The sequence below is a fragment of the Pelophylax lessonae genome (assembly GCF_965119305.1).
Source record: "Pelophylax lessonae genome assembly, chromosome: 13".
NCBI classification, from domain to species: Eukaryota; Metazoa; Chordata; class Amphibia; order Anura; family Ranidae; genus Pelophylax; species Pelophylax lessonae.
In genome coordinates this window covers 183,045,940-183,068,185 of record NC_138780.1, presented here as the reverse complement: position 1 = coordinate 183,068,185, position 22,246 = coordinate 183,045,940, and the positions used below count along the sequence as shown (strand labels likewise).

At 50.4% G+C, this 22,246-nt stretch overlaps 1 protein-coding gene across 2 annotated transcripts in view; it reads right to left on the bottom strand.

Annotated features, from left to right (window-relative positions):
* The window catches only part of SPC25 (SPC25 component of NDC80 kinetochore complex), a 46,897-nt gene that overhangs the window by 5,524 nt on the left and 19,127 nt on the right, over positions 1-22,246 (bottom strand). For both annotated transcript variants that reach the window (XM_082242955.1, XM_082242954.1), the window contains exons 2-5: positions 20,198-20,346; positions 11,488-11,553; positions 5,112-5,258; positions 2,875-2,979 (exon numbers count right to left, since the gene is read on the bottom strand). In XM_082242955.1, the coding sequence (XP_082099081.1) occupies positions 2,875-2,979; positions 5,112-5,258; positions 11,488-11,553; positions 20,198-20,339 (460 nt within the window). In that variant the 5' untranslated portion in view covers positions 20,340-20,346. The remainder of the gene's footprint in view (positions 1-2,874; positions 2,980-5,111; positions 5,259-11,487; positions 11,554-20,197; positions 20,347-22,246) is intronic.

Genomic DNA, 22,246 nt, shown 5'->3' with positions numbered 1-22,246 from the left:
ACCCTTTAAAAAGGTAAAAAGGTCTTGCACCGCCCCAAAAAGCCTGTAAGCGGACCAGGGACAGTCACACGTTGAAAGAAAGAACCTTACCAAAGGGTAAGAACGAAACTCGATCTTGTAGCTTGACCGAATGACTTCATGGACCCACTTGTCTTACCAGGGGAGTCGACGGGTCTGGGAACAAGCAAGGAAGTCCCCCCACCCCAGATACGGATAAGGGTGCACCTTCATTCTGAAGGTGCCTTGTCCACGGTCTGGAGAAGCCCACTCTTGACTTGCTAGACCAAGTTCGCTTGGATCCTTCAGAGGAGGCCCCGAAGGGCTCTGATCCCTTGTCAGTCCACCGAGGGACGAAAAAACTTCTTATGAACCGAGAAGGAGAGCAACGTCTAGGGCGAGGGTCCTTGCCCTTAGTAGCCTGCAGAAGAAAGATACTCTTCCCCCTGTGAGACCTTTAATGAGGCCATCCAGGGTAGCACCAAACAGGCGATCACCTTGAAAGGGAAGATCAGTCAAGGACTTTTTAGAAGTCTGGTACGCAGACCAGCGTTTGAGCCAAAAGACACGCCAAAGGACCATTTCCAAAAAACAGAGAATGGAGCCACTAGGGGAGCTGCATCCAAAGAGGCATCACAGATAAACTGCAGCCACTGGACCAGCTGGTCCGCCAGCTCAGCAAACTCCCCATTCGGTCAGAGTCTGCAACACCAGGGCAATGGTGAATATTGACCCCGAACCAGCCAGGGTGTACATATTGTGGGCCACAGCCTCCGCCTTCCTGTCAGCCGGGTCCTTAAAGGCTGGAGACTCTTCAACCGGAATCATGGTTGCCTTGTTTAATTTGGAAACTGAAGGGTCCACCACCGGAGGAACAGTCCACTTCTTAAAGTGGTTGTAGACCCCCAAGTAGTGTTTGTACCTATAGGTAAGCCTATGATAAGGCTTACCTATGGGTACTGTTAATATCTCCTAAACTTGCACCGTTTAGGAGATATTTACATTGCAAGCAGCCGATGTCATCGGCGCATGCGCTCTCTGAAGGAACGGCTGCCCCGTGCCATTCCTTCAGAACCCTGTGCCATGAACGGCAGCTCCCGCGTGCATGCATGGGAGTGACATCACCGCGGCCCTGGCCAATCAGATGGCCGGATGGCGCGAACCCGGAAGGAAGACGGAAGAACATGTCGGCTGTGTTACCAGTGAGTGGGCGGCACTACGGGGGCTTCGTTCTAAGGCAAGTATTTCATAATGAGCTAGTATACGATGCATACTAGCTCATTATGCCTTTGTCTTTCTTCTTTAATTTTTTTTTTTTTTCTGAGGTTTACAACCTCTTTAAGGAGGGACTCCCCATATGGCTATCGCCTAGCAACTCGCTTAGGGACCCCAAGGGGACACTTTGGTCATCCCCACCCTTTAGTGACAATTCAGTCAAAAATAGGAGGAGGGAAAGGGAACACCTTTGCCGCTCTGGATGGCTTGTGAGTGCCAAAGGGAACCTGCGCCTCTGTCGCAGGTGCGTCCTCCAACTTTAAGGTCTCGAGCACAGATACAATCAGTGCGTCCACCAGCGCCTTTTCGTGCGTGGTTGCAGGAGTGGAGGAATACCCCACACTACTAAGGATTCAGGGCACGTGATCGCAGACCAAGCAGGGGGACCCACATCCGTGGCAGCCAAATCAGATTCAGGATCTGATGAGGCAAGGAAAGGCAGAGAGTGCTTTATGTCAGCCCATCGCCCAAAAGCCACCGCCACCCGGGATACAAAGGCCTTCATGATTGCTGTCAGTGCATCGATGGATCGGACTCGGAAGGCCCCGCAGCCCCAGAGAGGGGATCAGGTGAGGAGATGTGCTTCAAAAACTCCATGAGTCACCAGGGGGACCCCACAAAAAAAAAAAAAAAAGTGTAAAACACTGCTAAGGGACAACCCCCACTGCTCTGGCAGCACCACCAGGTTGCCAGTCACAGAGCACCAATCGATCCTCAACAGAGAGGCAAAGGACCCCCCCAGACACAAAAGATGAAAGTGGGTGCCTGGCGGGAAGGAGAGGAACCTGGGGGTCCCCAAAAACCCTCCGGGGTCTCGACAGCTACTCACCATACCTGGAACCAGACGGGCACCGCTCCAGACAGAACCCCTCACCATCGATATGGGGGGCTGTTGGCCAGGAGGAATGCTGGGACCCGGTCGTATGCCACCTCACTAGGCATTTAAATCGCAAGCCAACCCCCATCCAGCGGGGCTATGTCACGGCCAACCTAGCACGGAGCTGAGGTCTGCACACGCTTGCTGGCCAGACTAGGGTGACCACTGGACCTAGATTATCCCGCCTGTCGCCCAGCAGTTGATTGTAGATCTCATAGGAAAAAACCAGGAGAAAAAAAAAAGAAAAAAAAAAAATCAATCTAAAGAAAAAGTTTGTCAAGACCAGAGATCCCAGCAAGGAACTAGGTCATTACTCCTGATCAGGCAGAAAAAAAAAACTGAGTACCTATAGCATAGAGAGGGAGTATACCCCCCTGGGACTGCCCATAGGTGTAGCCAAACTTTCTGCCTTGTGTCCTACTCCTGTAGGGGTCAGTATAACCCAAAAACCACAACATTGCAGTCCCAAGGAGGATCAGGGCACTGATGATCTATTTTTTCCTTTCTAAAGAGGCTAGATTCCTAGCTATCATACAATCCTTTGGCTTCAGTACTTTTGAGTCACTGAACTGGAACAAGTAAGCAGGTCTGAAGTCCTGACTTCACTGGGTGCATGCTTTCCCCCTTTTTCAAATACTCAAGAGTAGGTATATTTTTGAAAGGAGATCAGGAATGGCATCCCACACACTGCTCTTGGTATGGATCTCCTTAACAATTGTACGTACCACGAAGTTTTCGGATCTCCAGTCCCAGGCGATCTTTAAATAATGCTGCAGATTTCTGAAGTTCCTTCAATTTTTCTTTGTTAGCTTTCTTACTAGCCAGGGCCACTAAAAACAGAAAATAAAATCCTAATACGAGTCTGAATGATCGTCTTTAACCTGCATCAGTAAAATGCCTTCTAGATGAATTGCAGCCAGGAATTCACTCCACATTTTCTTAATAGTATATATGCGCGCACTCACACTGTATATACAAAAAATAACTCGTCACTTCCTGTGCGTCGCCGCATGCCCAGAAGCTGTGGAGGAATGCGGCGCCGCCCCGGAAGTGACGAGCGGGGCCGGTACAGGCGCATTCTGGGAGAAGAAGACACGGAAGAGGACGCGCTGGCTTCAGCTGCCCACATCCGAGATGGCAGCGCTGGAGAAGAACTTTAAAAAGGTAAGTATTTCTTCTTACAGGTAAGTGCGACCCGGGACAGTTCAGAGGCTATCCATTGTGGAATGTACTAGACCCGACTGTCCCAGGGGTATTTTTATTGAAAAAAAAATGTTGTGGCCGGAACTCCGCTTTAACTTTTCAGAGCCGGAAAAAAAAAAAAAAAAAAAAAAATCGAAGGAACAGTTTTGAAAATCTGCCGACCGAAGAATAAATTGAAAGGTTAACGTGTCTCTCGGCTGACCTGTTTGCACCAGACATATGTGACAAACTGAACAAAAAACTGATTCATTTAGGTCCATTGAACGATTTTATCGTTTGAAATTCGGTCATTACATGATGGCCGATTTTTCATTTTTTTCTAAAATTAGTTTGCCCGATATTTCGGCTAGTGTATGGTCAGCTTTAGACTAGGATGCCATTAAAGTTCAAATGGGTGTAAAGGCAGGCGTCCCAATACTTTTGGTAATATAGTGTACATTCAAAAAAATAAACAGTGGATTAGGGTGCATTCTTAGGCTACTACAGACTCTTCCTCCAGCTCGTGACAAGCTACAGACTTCTAGGCTTCATTCACATAGGTGTATCTATACTTACACCCATGCGAATGGTCGTCTTTACCCACACAAGTGTTCCATGCATCCACGTGCAGGCAATCCCATTCATGCCTTTTGGGACGAAGCAGCTGCATGAATACAACTGCTGGTCCCAATTTGACAGCCGACAGGGTACGTTCGGGGACATGCACCTGCATGGCTGCCAAATTGGGAGCAGAGGCTGCATCTATACAGCCTCTGCATCCTAACAGACATGAATTGGACTGCCTACATGCAGATGCATGAAACACCTGTGCACACTGCGCCGGCAAAGACGGCCCCCTTCACACCTGTGTAAGCATAGGTACGCCCATGTGAACGGAGCCATAGAGAACTGGAGGAGGTGTCAGTGGACTAATGGCGCTTTTCCACTGCATGGAACCGAACGGTTTGGCTCGGTTTTGCGCTTTTCCACTGCATGGTACGTGTTAGAACGGTGCGTTACGGAGGCACTTTTCCACTACATGGTACGGCTCGCTTAAACAGTACCACCTCGGTTGTGGTTCCAAGCGTTCCGTACCTATACCATATCCCACAATCCTTTGCATGCAGCATTGATTGTTTGTCACTACTAGCCACTGATTGGTCAGAGAATCGTTGTAACCCCACCCACTTACTAAATTGGAAAAGCAAACCGAGCCGAGTAGAGCCTATAGAGTGCTGAAAGGTGCCGACTCGTACAATGAGGTGTGGTTATGAGTAAGCGATTATCTATAGCGTGAAACGCGTCAACCTGACATGTCTCTCAATGCACCGTCTGTATGGATTTGATGAGGAATAAAGAACCAATTTTGATTTCATGTATCCGAGTGCGGTCCAATTTATTTTGCTTGCACTGTTTCTGGATGACGGATCTGATCAGCACCAGTTCACTCAGTCTCACCTGAGCGGCTTTCCCTTCCCAAACTTCAGCCGACTCGTACCACACAGTGGAAAAGCAAACTGAGCCGAGCTGGGCCAAGCAGTGCCGAGTGAAGCCGAGCCGGTACTTGCAGTGGAAAAGTGCCATAAGTGTGATAAATCACCATACTCGTGTTCAATTGAGAAAGTCTATCTGCAATGCCATTTACACGATGCTACACTCTAAATACAGGTGTAACATGGTCCAAATGGTGGAATTAGCCTTTAAAAAAAAAAGTAATGATGGAGGTCTGGTATTGGGACTCAAACCTGGAGCACACACCGAGCCCCAGCATGGAACTTACACTCCTTCTTCTTCTCTAACTCTTCCCGTAACTTCAAGATGCGCTCAGCCAGCTCTTTACTCTGCTTGCCGTTATCCTTCAGCTTGGCAACCTCCCGTAGGATGTCCTCCTGCTTCTCCTCAATGCGCTTGTTCTTCCGATCCACATCTATGTACAGGAATAGGACGACAAATACATTTCATCTCACAACAGGAATTCAGAAATCATTTTCCATCATTAAAGGGACTGCAAAAATCCATTTCTCTTTCGTTCATTGACAGACACAGCTCTTCATCTTATTGAACATTAGGTTATCCTGCCCCCTACAGGAGTAAGACACTAGGCAGGAAAAAGCTTGACTACACCTATAGGGCAGTCCCAGGGAGTACAACTCCCACTCTTAGCTATAGGCACTGAGTTTGGTTACAAGCAGTGTCAGAAGAAAGCCAACCCCACAGAGGGGTGGGTGCTAGGTCTGTCATGAACATCAGAGAAATGGATTTTACAGTAAGTCAAAAATCCCATTTTCGCTTTTGTTCATTGACGGACACAGCTCCTGATCTTCATGACCATTGGGATGTCCCAAAGCAGTGTCAAACATGAGGGGTGGGAACAGCAAGAAAAAAATTCCCAAGGTTAAACTGTAACCAACCAAGTAACATGGAGCTGAACCATAAGTGTCGGTTCACACTGATCCGACACGACTTTGGGCGACTAATGCCGTCGCCTGTGCACCGCGACTTCGGCGCGGCTTGCAAAGACTTCACATAATGGAAGTCAATGCAAGTCGCTTCGACTTTGCAAAAAAAAGGTGCAGGAACCTTTTTCTAAGTCGGAGCGACTTGAGTCGCTCCTATTAGAACAGGAACCATTGCACAGCATGGACCGCTACTTGTCAGGCGACCAAGTCGCCTGACAAGTCGGAACAGTGTTAACCGGCAGTTAACAACTTGAGCTCACCTGAAAAAAAAACAAATACACCCTCAAAGAGGACCAGGTCCTCTAAACAGCAGCCTGCAAAACCTGGTGGCCAAAAGAAGCATCCGCAGATGCCAACACATCCACCTTTTAAAACTTTGTGAATGTGTGTACAGACGACCAGATGGCTGCCTTGCAAGCCTGCATCACTGACGCCTGAAGACGGAAGGCCCAGGAGGCACTAAGCGCCCGAGTAGAGCGCGCCTTAACAGGGAAAGGAGGAACCTGACCCCTAATGGAATAGGCCTGAATCACCATCTGTCTGATCCATCTGAAAATGGTCGCAGCAGAAGCAGCCAACACTTTCCGAGGTCCATCCATGAGTACAAATAGTGAGTCCGATTTTCTAAAAGACTGCGTTGATGCCGGGTACACCCTGATTGCCTAAACCACATCCAGGGAATGCAAGGCAACTTCCTTAGGATGCTTAGGCCTGGGACATAGGAAAGACAACAAAATGTCCTGAGTCAAATGGAAATCAGACGACTTTTGGAAGGAACGGCAGACAGAGATGAAGAACCACCTTATCCCTGTGAACCACCAAGGTAAGGTAAACGACAAGACAACGCCGCCAGCTCCGACACCCTGCGCGCAGCAGTAATAGCCATCAAAAAAGTAATTTATTCATGTGAAGGTGGTGCGCCATTCTGAATATAATGAAAGATGAGAATAAAAATAAAAGTGCTAATAAATTTGCAAAAGCATATTCAAACTCACACAGCTAATAAAAAATATATAAGCTAGGGATGCACCGATCCAATATCAAGATCGGATATCGGCGCCGATACTGCCAAAATAGCTGGATTGGTAAAATTAACCGATCCACGGGCCGATCCGGTTTTGCTGAGTCCCGGCTCTGCCGTCCCTTACTTGCATGGAGCCGCTACTTCCTGTATAGGTCCGGTGTTCCGTGAGAATTACCTACCCGTGAGAAAAACCTACCCTTGTCACTTCCGGTTGCACGGCACTGTATGTCATTCGGCGTTTACATTAAAACAGCTGTGCTGCAATACGAGTGATCTCCACTCCTGTCCCTGTCACTTCCCTCATCTCGGCTACTAAATATAAAAGCGGTGACGAGTGTATGAGAACATAAATCACGGAGCCGAGAGCCGCTTTTATATTTACTAGCCAACATCAGGGGAGTGACAGGGACAGGAGCGGAGATGGCTTATATTGCAGCACACTTGTTTTAATGTAAGCGTGGCGTGGGTAGTTTTTTTTCACGGACACCGTGATAATTTCCTACTAGTGCGCATGCGCACTAGTCAGGTCCTCAGCTGTTCCATTAGGTATCCGGGGCTGTGAGCATGCGCACTGCTGCGCTGCTCAGCTGTTCCTGGCCGGAAGTGACGAGGGTAGGTTTTTCTCACGGGGTAGGTAATTCTCACGTTACACCGACTCACAGGCAGAGTGATATCAGATGCACTCCGCCTGTGACAGGAGGAGCCATACACAGGAAGCAGTGGCTTTGCTCTGTACTGCATGCATATTGTGTATGTGTGTAGTTCCGGATCTGTATCGGCAGAAACACAATGCCAGGTATCGGGACTAGAAAGGTCGGATCGGTGCACCCCTAATATAAGCATATACATATGTGCCAATCATGCACCGCGCAATAAATCCAATGTAGGTGTGAATGAGTTCATACAAATCAATAACAACGTATTGTGAAGAGTATGATCCAATAGATAGTGCATCTGTGAATCACTTTTGACATGCAGTGCTTCTTCAAAAAAAAAAAAAAAAAAAAAAAAATTCAGTGCTTATGTGCTAAAATCATCCACCAGGTGTCCACCTTAAGTGCAATGCGCGCCCACCTGCAGCAAAAAGGTAATGTGCAGTATATAGTAAGCCAATCCACCCTGGGGAGTCCTATGGTTTCCCTGGTATCCTCCTCATGAATCAGACTGGGTATGCTCCATAGTTATATGTATGTGAACAGAATGATACCATAGTGTAGTAGGTGTTAAACCACTTCCCGCCCGTTATAGCAAAATGATGACCGCAAAGTGGTTGCTCTATCCTGACCGGTCATCATAGGACGTTCAGCAGCATAGACCACTCTGCGGGCCCCCGGGGGGCACGTAGCGCGGCGATCGGTGGTGTGGTGTGTCACTCTGACACACCACATCTCCGATCCCAGTAAAGAGCCTATTATTGCCCATCAGTGCCGCCTATCAGTGCAGGAAAAAAAACATTTACAAAATTTTATTAGAAACAAAAAAAAAAACTTTTTTTTTTGCTAACATTTCAGTCTTTTTTTTTTTTTTTAAAAAAAAAAGGAGAAAAACCTTGTGGTGATCAAATACCACCAAAAGAAAGCTCTATTTGTGGGGAAAAAAAATTGACAAATTTGGTTTAGGTACAGTGTTGCATGACCGCGCAATTGTTATTCAATATGCAACAGCGCTAAAAGCTGAAAATTGGCCTGGGCAGGGAGGGAGTGAAATTGCCCGGTATTGAAAAGATTTTAATCCAGAACACTCACATTTATGTAGACATAAAACCGCATAAGATCCTCATCTCTACATTTCATGTGCAGCTACAATTCCCGACCGCCCAACACAGATTTCACTGTGGACAGACAAGGCTGATGCCACTGGCTCCTCCTACACGTTGCGTCAATAGGCACGTGACTTCTCCCCTAAAAACCTCTGAAGAAGTCACGTGACTAGTGACGCAACGCGCAGGGAAGCCCCAGAAGCTCGAAAACGATCCCAACAAGAACGGAGGACCTGGGGTCCTAGTAGGCACCCCCACCAGGCCCTGCCCCCTCCCAAAGTTTGGTTGTCCGGTCGCCGGAGGCGCGCTCCCCACCCCCCAATCGCCAGCTCAACACCCCAGACCGACCTAAAACTGTATGTCCACCCCATGGGCAGATGGGAAGGGGGTGACCGAGGCCCGCAGAAGACCACCGAGAAGGGGGGGGGAGCGCTGTCTGGGAAGGAGGGAAGCCCGGGGGTCCGACCATCCCAGGGAGGGGCCCACGTCCATCCCAAAACCCTCCAGGGGTAGAGGGGGGACAGCTACGTACCATACCAGGAACAGGGTGGGCACTGCCCTGGACAGACCACCGCTCCATCGTAATGTGGGTGCCGTCGGCCAGGAGGAACGCTGTGACTCATGCCGAAGCCAGGTCGTATGTGTCCTCACAAGGCGTTTAACTCGCAGGCCAGCCCCCATCCAGTAAGGCTATGTCGCAGCCGACCTAGCGCAGGGCTGAGGTCTGCATGCGCTCTCTGGCCAGACTGGGGGGACCCTCTGGATCTAGATTTTAGAGTCTATCGCCCAGTCCAGCAATTGATTGTAGATTTTCATCTGAAACAAAATAAAGAGGACAAAATTCCATTCAAAAGAAAAAAATTGCCAGAACCAGAGATTCCAGCAAGAACTAGGTCCTTACTCCTGACTAGGCAGAAAAAAACTGAGTACCTAAAGCAGAGAGTGGGAGTATACCCCCCCTGGGAGTGCCCCATAGGGGTAGTCAAGTTCTTTTCTTCCTAGTGTCCTACTCCTGTAGGGGGCAGTATAACCCACGTAGTCAAGAAGATGAGGAGCTGTGTCTGTCAATGAAAGAAAGAGACATTCTAATTATATGAGATGCACCTGTAAAGTCTAAGGGTTCTTAGTAATATATATGTTTTTTTTTTTTTTTTTTTAAGTAGGAGAGAAATGTCAGAATTGGCCTGGGTGGGAACTGGTTTAACCAGTTCTCAGGGCTCCCCCTATCCCCCTTCTAAATGATCACTAAAGCCTGGTACATACTATCAGTTTTTTTCGTTCAAGCCAGGGGGCTGAATGAAAAAATAAATTATTGTGACAATATAGGCATCCTTGTTGTATAGAGCATAAAAAAAAAAAAAAAAAACGCCAAACATGGAGTCTCATAAATATAATAAATTTTATTATAGAAAATATTTAACAAGGAAATGTAATTAAAAAAAAAAAAAAAAAAATCAGTGCTGATCAGATTGACTGTACATATAAAGCGATTATAACGGTCTTGCTTAATAGTTAATTCCAAGGATAATAAAAGAGGTCTTCATGTGTCAACATGTTTCGCCAAGATATAGCTCCATCAGGATGCATAAACACAATAGAGAAATAATAGTGCTTAAAATGTATTAAAATATATTATATATATATATATATATATATACACACACACACACACACACATACAAACACAGTAAACCACTTTGTTTGCTGTGTGAAACATACCTCAGCAACTTAACCCCAAAATATACTGATAGAGATATATATATATATATATATATATATATATATATATATATATATATATATATACACACACACACACACACACACACACACACACATATATATATATATATATATACATACACATTTTAAGCACTATTATTTTAGAAGATTGCTGTATTGTGTTCATGCGTCCTGATGAAGCTATATCTTGGTGAAATGTGTTGATACATGAAGACCTATTTATTATCATTGGAATTGCCAAGCAAGACCATTATATGTACAGTCAATCTGATCAGCCCCATGATAGTGGCTTTTATGAAATTTCCTCGTTTTTAAATATTTTTTTTATAATAAAATTTGTGATTTTATATAATCGCATATTTGGCTTATATAGTCTGACTTTTTCTAGTTTCTCTATTTTCTGAACGCAAAAATAAATAAAAAAATAAATAAAAAGGAGCATGGGACGAGGTTTTTGTACTGACTACGTGATGTTTAGTACAGCGATCTCCCCACTGAGCTATTGTGCTCTGACAGGGGGACTGCTCTCTCCCCCCAGAACACACCGGTCAGTGCGCACCATCCATTGGCTGACAGTGGTGATCCAATGCTGGTTTTCCAGCATGCCCGTTTGGCCTCCTTCTGTCAGACAGACTGCTGTACACATGGGCAGAATTCACCTGGTTTCTGTTGAACTAGCCGATATCCAGCCCATGTGTACCAGGCTTTAATATCCTTTTTTGTTTACACCAATTTCACTGTCACGTGACAGTCCAGTCCACAGTCATCTCTCCTCTTCTGTTTACCGGGACCCGAGGTCCTTCTTTGGATGTCCACATCACTGCCTGAGTGACGTGGACACTTCCTTTTCACTGTCATGAATGAGGTCCTCTCAGGATTCAGACTCTGCAGCAGTCATGTCAACTCAACGGGACTATCCAGGAGCGTACAGTGCCAACACAACTGCAGGGCTGGATCAGAGGTGCCCCACACCCAGAAAGAGGTCTGCCTGAGCAGCGTTCATAGAGTAGTAAGGTTAGGGGGGAAAAAAAAAAAAAAAAAAAAAAAAAAGTTAAAAATGCATGCAGGAAGGTTTATACTTGCCCAGAAACGAGCAGATAATATTAATTAGGTCAGTAGAACCTGAAGTGACCAAATTCGGCTAGAAGCCCAACAAACTCCAATGGCTCACCGTTTCTGAATTCCAGAACCTTCTCAATCATCAGCTCCCCTTCTCTGTATTTTCTAGCCCAAACTTCTGCAAAGAGAAGACATAAAATAATAATAAAGTTTAAAGTGGTAGTATACTCCGCTATTTGACTTTTACCTAGAGGTAAGCCTATAATAAGGCTTACCTGTAGGTACAATTAATATCTCCTAAACCTGCACAGTTTAGGAGATATTCAAGCTGCATGCAGCCGCTGACGTCAGCGGCGCATGCGCTGTGAAGGTCCGGCGGACCCTCAGAGCTCCTTGCCGGAAAGTGAAACTAGTGACATCATCGCGGCTCCAGACACTCACATACGGCCGCCGAACCTGGAAGAGACACCGAGGGAGCATGTCAGTGCCCTAAGCGTTGTCCAGACAACCGTGCCGGGGCTTCGTTCTAAGGTAAGTATTTCATAATGAGCTAGTATGCGATATATATATATAACAAGAAACAAAGAATTAGTGCATAAGTGAAAACCATTAAAAACATAAACATTGAGGGGGCGTGGCTTGGACATGGCGGTGTGAGGACGTTTTAACTTGGTGCTCCCGCTCTCCGGCCACCCTAGTCGACCATTACCTGCTTTTTTTCGCTGCTATGAGCGTCCGCAGGAAGAGGAGAACTAAGCCCGCTACAGCCTCTTCCTTGAGGACCCCCTCGGTAACCCCGATCCGAGCCTTCTTCCCGGAGTCCGCCAGCTCTACACCGCGGGTCCTGACTCTGACGCCACGTGGGGGACCTGGCCCGATGGCTGCATCCTCGCCTACACGCAGTTCCCCTGTGCTCCCTGCCGCCTCCCCCGTGGCTGCCTCCAACATGCCGTCTCAACTGGGGGATACACAGGACATCTGGACTCTCCTCAGGGCCCTTCCCACGAAGGCGGACATGGAGGCGATAGTGGCACAGGTGGCGGACCAACACCGGCGGGACTTCCAACAGCTGGGGGGCGAGGTGGCCTCCCTGGAGGGACGAGTGACGGCGGGAGAGTCTGATCGGCTCGCTGCAGACCAGGATATCCCGGCTGGAACAGACCCAGGTCGGACACACTGAAGTCCTTGCCGCTCATCAACTGAGGATGGAGGACATTGAGAACCGGAGCCGTCGCAACAACTTACGGCTTCGGGGCTTACCTGAAGCCACTGGCCCGGAAGACCTTGCAGAAACTGTGAGAGCTGTGCTGTCCCGTGTCCTCCCGCCGGATCCTCCGGTCACCCTGGAGTTTGATCGGGTCCATCGAGCCTTGGGAGCGCGACCCACTGATCCAGCTAGACCCAGGGACGTTATCTGCCGCCTGCATCGATACTCATTGAAGGAACGGGTGCTCCGGGAGGCTTGGTCCAAGGGCCCCATTGACTTTGATGGCGCTACCATTCAGATATTCCCGGATGTGGCACGGGGCACACTGCAACGCCGAGCGATGCTTAAACCGCTGCTGGAGAGGCTCCGGGCGCCTGAGATCACCTATCGATGGGGATTCCCCCTACAGCTGACGGTGCGGAAGAATGGATCGATCTTTGTGCTTCGCAAGCACGCAGACCTGCCGTCTCTCTGTGACTTCCTCGGCATCGAACGGGTGGAGCTCCCGGACTGGCTGGCCCTGCTTCCGGACCGTGACCAACGCCGGGATCCCCGTGGCTTGGGCTCTCCGCTCCCCCGCAGGCAGCGTCGGCAGTATCGGGGTCCGCCTCCGCAAAGTTCGGGAGTCGCTGCACCTGAGACTTAGGACGAGGTGTGTGAGTATGGCCCCCTCCTTCCCTGATTCTTGCCCTTACCTTGGTCCCGATCCCTGACGTCTCCAGCTAGCCCATTATCCATCGCACCCCGCATGCTACTGTCTCTGGTGCGTACTCTGAGGTCCGGCACCCCATCGGCTTTGAATGGTCTGTTGAGGCATGGCCCCCCTTTCATCTCCCGCTGGACTGCTGCTTCCTTGGTGAACCTCACGCTCGCACCCCCTGCATGCTGCTGTCCCCCTTTCGCTGACTGCTTTTGCGGACTGCCCTGCTTGACTGTGCCTCCCGGCTGCCCTCTCCCTGTCCTGGGTTTCACCTGCTGGGGGTTTATCTGGCAGACTGGGAGAGTGGGGAGGGATATACTGGGCCGGCTCTAGGGGTCTTGTGCTGGGATGGGATATGGCGACCTAGCACCTGCAGGCCCTGGACTGTGGCCTCATGCTGGCTGCATGTGGGGATATTTGTTGCGGGGGGTCATGGCGAGCATGTGGGGGGGGGGGGGGGGGGACCTGGCTCTCACAGAGGATCCTCTTCGGGGGTCCCGCGGGGCCCCGTGCTGCTCTGCCGGTGTTGCCACAGTCGGGGACATGCCTACCGCTTGGACAGACCTATATAGTAACTGGTATGGTAACTGTAAGGATCTTGTCGATCTCATGTGTTGGGGGTTTGTGTAGAAAGTCAGGCTGCCCTTCACCTCTGCTATCACTGACAGCTCAGTGTCTCTTTAACAGCCTTTTGATAGGTGTGCTGGGCTGGAGGCAGTGTTGGGGTCCCTCAATCCCCTCCCCCTCCCCTCCCCTTTCCCCTCCCCTCTCCGCCTCCCCTTCCCCTCCCCTTTCCCCTCCCCTCTCCCCTCCCCCTTTCCATCCCCCTTCCCTCCCCCTCCCCTTTCCCTCTCCCTTCCTTTCCCTCCCCCTCTCCCTCCATTCCTCCCCCTCTCTTCCTTCCTCCCTATCTTCCCCCTCCCCCCTCTTCCTTCCTTCCTTGCCCTTCCTTCTTGGCCACATTCCCCCTCCCACCTCGCCCCCTTCCCTTTTCCCCTCCTCCCCCCCGTTTTTTCCCTGCCGGGGCCTTGCTATTTGCTGCGACCCTTGATATTTTTTGTCCTTTTTTGGGGGGGGGGTCCCTTGCGGGGGCTTGTGGGGCTGCGGTCCCTGGGGCCCTTGTGGTCTGTCGGGGGGTGCGGCCCTGGGAGCCGGCGCTCTGGACCGTCCTTCCTTGCTCTTGGCTGTTTAGTTAATTTCTGTTAATGTTTTTTTTTTTTTTTTTTATGGCTCAATGTTCAGATCACTATGTTCCCCGCCTCGGACTGGCGGTGCTTCCTCCGATGTTCCTCAATGTTTATATTCCTTGTATGATGCTCACATATCACCTTTTCCTAGGTCGACATGGGGTGGGGGGGGAGCGGTCACCATCCTCTTTTCGGTGTGGCCTTCCCCGTTCCCCCCATAGGATTTTGTTTTTCCGGGGTTCCCCACGCCCCACTCGGTCTTTGGGTGGTGGGTCTGGAACCCTAGGCGATTTGAGACTAGCTCTCACTGTGCCGCTGGCACTGTAGTTTCGTGGTTCTTCGTTTCTCTCTGTGCTTTTCCCCTCCTACTCCCTCTTTCTTGCCCTTCTCTTCTCATTTCCCCCTCCCCCCCCCCTTTTTTTTTTTTTTTCTCCCCCCCCTTTACCTCTTCCTCCCCCCTCCCCTTCGGTGGTGATGGCTGCCCGCCCGGCTGATCCCATCCGCCTGGCATCGCTCAACGTGAAGGGGCTCAATACCCCCGAAAAGCGCTCCATGGTTCTGACTGACCTTCATCGCCTTCGAGCCCACGTTGGCTTCCTGCAGGAGACCCATTTCAGAATTGCCAAAATCCCTTCATTGGGGGGCAGACGGTTTCCCACTGTCTACCACAGTTGCTCGCCTGATTCCAGATCAAGAGGGGTTAGCATTTTGATAGGTAGCCAAACCCCGTGGACGTGCTTAGACTCGTGGAGCGACGAGATGGGCAGAGCTCTATTTGTGAAGGGTCGTCTGGGCTCTGTATTGGTCACCCTGGTCAACTTATACCTGCCCAATACGGAACAGGTCCCGTTCCTAGAATCATTGCTCTCCAAACTCCACGATTTTATGGAAGGTCAGGTTCTCCTTGGAGGCGACCTCAATTTTGTCCTGGATCCGATCCTGGACGCTTCTCGCGGAACTTCCCACATATCCTACGCGGCGCTAAAGCGACTTAAGAAGGGCTTTCACGCCTTTCATCTAGTTGATGCGTGGAGGGTCCTCCATCCGACCACTAGAGACTACACTTTTTACTCTTCTCCCCATGACTCCTACTCGCGCATCGATTATTTTCTGGTTCCCCAAGCCCTGCTGGGGCGTGTAGTGTCGGCGTCTATTGGCTCCATCACTGTCTCCGACCATGCGCCGGTGATCCTTGAGATGGACCTGCGCACCCCGGAGACACGTCAATGGCAGTGGCGGCTCAATGACGGTCTCCTCCAGGATCCTAGCCTCCTAGAGGAACTTAGGACCGAACTTAGGGGGTTCTTTGCGACTAATGCTCTTCCGGAAAGTTCGCCGCTAATGGTATGGGAGGCTCATAAGTCTTACATGCGGGGGGTCCTGATTAAATTAGGGTCTCAACGCAAACGTGCACGGACACAACAGGTACAGGATCTTCTGAAGCGCATAGCTTCGCTAGAGGCCACCCACAAGAGAACGCTGGCACAATCGGCCCTTCAGGAGCTGACTGTTCTTCGGGATCAACTGCGCTCCTTGGCCCTTTTCAAAGCGAAGGCTTCGTTAGCCAAATGCAGACGCGTGTTCTATGAGCATGGGAATAAATGTGGCAGGATCCTTGCACGAGCCTTACGAAAACAGCGGGCACAGACGTTTATCCCAGAAATTCTCTCCTCGTCGCGACGAAAGGTCCACACCACGGAGGATATTGCTGAGGCCTTCCGCAGGTACTATTCCTCATTATATAATCTGGCTCCAGATTCATCTTCGCCGGCCCGGGCAGCGCTCCGCTCTCGGATCAGGACGTACTTGCAGACCTCCGGGCTCCCCGGTCTTCCCACAGAGGCTCTAGAACGATTGGATGAGCCCCTCCTCTCGGCCGAACTCTCGGGGGCCGTGGCGGGAGCTCAGAGTGGCAAGGCGCCGGGGCCAGATGGCTTCTCTCTGGCCTACTATAAAAGTTTTGAGGACATTCTGGATCCCCACTTTCTTGCCGCATACAACGCAGCGGGTTCAGGGGCGGAGTTCCCAGTGGACTCCCTCCGCGCTCACATCACGGTGATAACGAAGGAGGGTAAGGACCCCCTCCTTTGCCAGAGCTACAGGCCTATTTCGCTCCTTAATGTGGACTTGAAATTGTTCACCAAGATCCTGGCCTCTCGTTTGGCCCCCCTGCTCCCGCAACTGGTGGACGATGATCAAGTGGGCTTTGTACCCTCCCGGGAAGCAAGGGACAACACCACGAAGGCTATTGATCTGCTGCACTTGGCGTGCGCCCGGAGGATCCCCATGCTGCTCCTCTCGACGGACGCCGAAAAGGCGTTTGATCGGGTGAATTGGGTCTTCCTTATGGAGACCATGAGACATATTGGGCTGGGACAACGCATGTTGTCCTGGATTGGTGCGATTTACTCTCGCCCGTCGGCCTGCGTTAAGATCAACGGCTTGCTCTCCGGCCCTTTGGAAATATCCAATGGGACAAGGCAGGGATGCCCTCTTTCCCCGCTGATTTTTGTTCTGACCCTTGAGCCTTTCTTGAGATTGGTTAGGGCGAATACTGATATAAGTGGAATCTGGGTCTCTACGTCGCTCGCCCCAAAGGTGGCGGCTTATGCAGACGACCTCCTCTTCTTCTTATCCAAGCCCCTTCTCTCCCTGCCTAATCTTATGAAGGAGTTCCGCAACTATGAAGAGCTATCTTCATATAAAATCAACCATCAGAAATCTGAAGCCCTCCCGGTCTCCGTGCCTCCGGCCTTACTGACCCTTCTCCAGAGGGATTTTCCCTTTAAATGGAGTTCTTCGCATATTAAATATCTGGGCGTTTTTCTCCCTAACCGTCCTGATCGCATCTTCGAATGCAACTTCCCTCCTCTACTAGTGCATATCCGGAAGGATTTGGAGGGCTGGCAGAAGGGAATGTTCTCATGGTTCGGGCGCTGTAACATCATAAAAATGAATGTCATGCCCCGTCTGCTTTATGTGTTGCAAGCCCTTCCTATCTCTGTCCCCCAGACCTTCCTTCGGAAGATCAATGAGGTGTTCCGCAGGTTTCTGTGGCTTCGGAGCTCCCCCCGCCTGGCGCTCAGGGTTCTTCGTATGCCCAAACTGAGTGGCGGCATGGCCTTCCCAGACGCGTCGCTATATTATGCCTCGTGCCACCTAGCCAGGATTCTGGACTGGCATGTACATGGTTCACTGAAACAATGGGTGCGCATTGAACGGAGCTTTGGTGACTCTTCGCCGGAGTCTCTGTTCTGGGGAGCCTCTGCCCTACCGCGCGGGACCTCGGCTCACCCGACCATAGGGGCCACCCTGGCGGTGGGTCGCAGGCTGTGTAGAGAGGGCTCCATCGCGACCTTTCCTTCACCTCTGTTCCCGGTGCTCGATAACCAGGACTTCACCCCAGGCCTGACTGACCCAGGTTTTCGCGCCTTGAAGACCAACGGTCGTCACCAAGCTAGACACTTCATTGTCAGTGGTCGTTGGATCTCTCGGCAAACTCTCTTCTCGGATCACACCTATGCCACATTGTCGTTCTGGCAAAAGATACAGCTGGCTCACTTCCTGCAATCCCTGCCACCGGCAACCTCGTTCACGAGACGCCTTACTCCTTTTGAGGAACTTTGTGCATCGGACTCTCCCTTGCGCCATACTATATCTCTGCTCTACCGCCTTTTATCAGGCTCCGATCCATCCTTCAGACCCCTGTACCTGACTCACTGGGAAAGGGACCTAGGGCTCTCTCTCTTGGACCACCAGGTTGAGCGCATTTTCTTTTTCACCTATAAGACTTCCACGTGCTCCAAGTATCAGGAGGCGGGCTATAAGCTCTTAACCAGATGGTACTACACCCCAGCCAGACTGCATAAGATGTTCCCTTCATGTTCGAACCTCTGCTGGCGATGTGGGGAGGAGGTGGGATCCCTCCTCCACGTCTTCTGGTCTTGCAACAGACTGCAACCCTTCTGGCAGGAAGTGATGCGTATTTCGCAGAAGTTCACAGATCATACCCTCACTTTGAGCCCTGCTCTCTTCCTTCTCCACCACAATAGCTTTCCACGGTCTTCTTATCGGAAATCAATTTTGCCGCTCCTGCTTACGGCGGCAAAGAGCTGTATCCCTCTTCTCTGGAAACAGGCACAATCTCCCACGGTGGCGTTGTGGCTGCGTAAAGTGGCACATATCAATGAAATGGAGGACCTTGTTGCGACTGACAGGGGCATTAGGGAGAAATTTCTCAAACGATGGTACTATTGGCATGAATTCAGCTTCTCCGATGAATATAAAACTTTGATCGCCTAGCTGGCTGTCGGCGGACCGGGGGGCCGCCACCGCCCCCCCCCCCCCCCTTTTTTTTTTTTTTTTTTTTTTTTTCTCTTCTCCTCCTTCCCATTTTTAGTCTCCTCCCTCCCTTCTCTGCTCTATGGCTTCCTTTTCTTTTGAGATTGTATTTTCTTTAGGCATACGTAACCTACCTGCCTCTCGGAATTTATAAGTGAGGCGGGCCGCCGGATCGGTCCCTCCCTGCCCCCATAGGCCGGCCATTTGATGGATGTCGGCGGGGATAGGGATTGAGACCTTTTCGGAGGGCCAACGCCCTGTTGTCGACTCTTGGTTCTTACCTCTCGCATTTATCTATGTTGGACCATATGTCCTGAGCTGTGTTTTCACTTATTACCTTGTACATTTTCTTCTGTTTGCCTACTGTTTTTGGACATGTACCACTGCTCTTACATATGCTGTATGCCTATTCCTTTTTCAATAAACAGTGAATTTATAAAAAAAAAAAAACATAAACATTAATATCAACAGCCTGAGCTGGCATAAGTCCAAGGCAGATGGGGGGGTTGGGGGTGGGAAGAGGTTCCTGTTGATGCAATAGTCAGAATTTATCCAAAAGCTGAGATGAAAGCGACGGGCAGCTCCTATGAGAGGTATGGGATCCCTCCGTAACAAATATGCAATAAAAGACAAGGGCGCCAGGTCAGTAGAGGAAGTAATCCAAACAGATTTATTGTTTGCACACTTATATTAAATATAGCACAAGTCGTTGTGGTGACGGGCAGATCATCCTCATGAGTGAATTATCCAAATGATGGTGAGGGCTTGAGGGTGACACAAAGCCGTAGGTGCCAGCGCAGGCACTGTTGCATACAAAGTGCTGATTGCAGCAGCAGGGAGATGCATCATCTGAATATCGCCGTCAGCTGCCGTGCCTCCCACAGAAGCATCAGCAGCAAGATGCTGGGTCCTGGAAGTGGCGTCACCCCCAGACCCTCCACGGATACCAGCGAGGGGAAAAAAATTAAATAAAGCAACAATGGAGAGGGCGGGCCGCAACTTTGTTTCCGAGGCTCAACCTCCTTCCTCAAGCACCCACGGCTTTGTGTCACCCTCCAGCCCACACCATCATTTGGGTATTTCACTCAGGAGGATGATCTGCCGTCACCACACCGACCTGTGCTATATTTAATATAAGTGTGCGAATAAATTTGTTTTGATTACTTCCTCTGCTGATCTGGCAGCCTTGTCTTTTATTGGATAATAGGCCTTCTATGCTGATCCTGTGTGTGTACAACGCATGACAATGAAGCCACCGATCCCACCAGCACCGGGTCATGCCCAAAAGCTTGCCGGTTAGCAGAGCGATCCAATCACAACCCACCAGGTCACCACAGGGGAGGAGCGGGGTGGGTGGGAGCGGACAGGTCAGATTTGGATGGGTCACCTGTAAGCTCCTTCAGAGACTCCTTGTACAGATCCCTCTCCTCATGGATGGAATTCTCCTCGCTGCTCTGACTGATGAAGCGGCTCTGGTATTCCTGCATACAGGAGAGCAGAAGTTGCTCGTCATCCATCTTGGCAGCCATGGTGAACCTGGAGAGGAGAGACAATGAAATGTGAGAGCGAGGGGAGCGGTACAGAGAAAACAGCACCAGAGGAAGCTGAACCCACACATGTAATGAGGGAAGATGCCCCCCCCCCCATACCGAGATAAATAATACACCACCAGACAGGATGTGTCATCTACCACACTGTATATCCCGGGCAGTAAGCCGGCACTCCACCACGGAACCCTTTACTGCAAACCAGGGCAAAACATCACAAGTGCAGGCTGCTTACGCGTTTCACCCAGCAAAGGCCTATAATTACCACTAGCTACGATTAAGGACCTTTGCGGGGTGAAACGTGTAAGCAGACGCACTTGTGATGTTTTACCCTGGTTTGCAGTAAAGGGTTCCGTACAGTTCAATGGTGGAGTGCCGGATTAGGATATGGGAATGGCAGCCAAAGTACCAAAACCCTGCTCATATCCAATCCATACCTGAGCAGAGCATAGCGAGGTTCAATGTCTTTATATCACACTGTACCCCTCCCCCCCTCCCAGTGACCCCAGAACCCCTAAACTGGGGGCACAACCACAACCCCCCCCCATTCCCAGTGTGTCATATTACCCCCTCTATTCTCCATTATACCCACTCCCCCCCCCCACACACACAATCTGTCTAATTTAGGGCTGGGCGATAATGCGATATCGATATATATCGCGATAGTACCGTTTTCGATATCAATAACGATAACCGGTTCGATACTTGAAAGTACTTTTTATGCCCTGGGGGTCCAGCCAGTTCGTAGTCCGCCGCACAGTAACCACCTAACTCCCCACCCAGTAACGGACCACCGCCTCGCGCTGCGCCTGGATGTGACGTCAGCTGCGGGCGCGCTGTGATGATCGGTACAGAGAACTCCCCCGGCCTGGATGTGACGTCAGTCAGCTGCCGGGAGAGGAAGCGGGCGGTGCGTCTGTACAGGCCAGGGGCTGTGATAGGATAGGTACTATCCTATCACAGCCCCTGGCCAGTACGCACCGCCCGCTTCCTCTCCCGGCAGCTGTGGTTACTGTGCGGCGGACTACGAACTGGCTGGACCCCCAGGGTGTGGGGGCTGGCTGCACAAGGCAGCATAAAGTACTTTCAAGAACTGTAATAAGAACTGGCTGGACCCCCAAGCCACAACCCCGGATCCTCTTGTACCATGCCAGTCACCCTGCATTCTCCTGCACCATGCCAGTCACCCTGCATTCTCCTGCACCATGCCAGTACCCTGCATTCTCCTGCACCATGCCCGCCGCCCTGCATTCTAACCCTAGGGTCCTTATTTTAAATGGTTAATAAAAAATATCAATATATATCGATATCGACCGATATGAAACACTGATATCGTGATACAGTTTTCAGCCATATCGCCCAGCCCTAGTCTAATTACCCTTCCAATCCCTAATAATGCCCCCTCCTCCCTCAGTGTATATTACCCCCCCCCATTCTCCATTATATCCCCCCCCCCCACACTCTGTCCTAATACCCCTTCATTCCCTAATAATGCCCCATCCTCCCTCAGTGTGTCATATTACCCCCCCCCCCCTCTATTCTCCTATATCCCCCCCCCACTCTGTCCTATTACCCCTCCATTACCTAATAATGCCCCCTCCTCCCTCAGTGTATATTACCCCCCCCATTCTCCATTATATCCCCCCCCGCCCCACACTCTGTCCTATTACCCCTCCATTCCCTAATAATGCCCCACCCCCCAATTCTGTCCTATTACCCCTCCATTCCCTAATAATGCCCCCCCACTCTGTCCTATTACCCCTCCATTCCCTAATAATGCCCCCCACTCTGTCCTATTACCCCTCCATTCCCTAATAATGCCCCCCCCCCACTCTGTCCTATTACCCCTCCATTCCCTAATAATGCCCCCCCCCCACTCTGTCCTATTA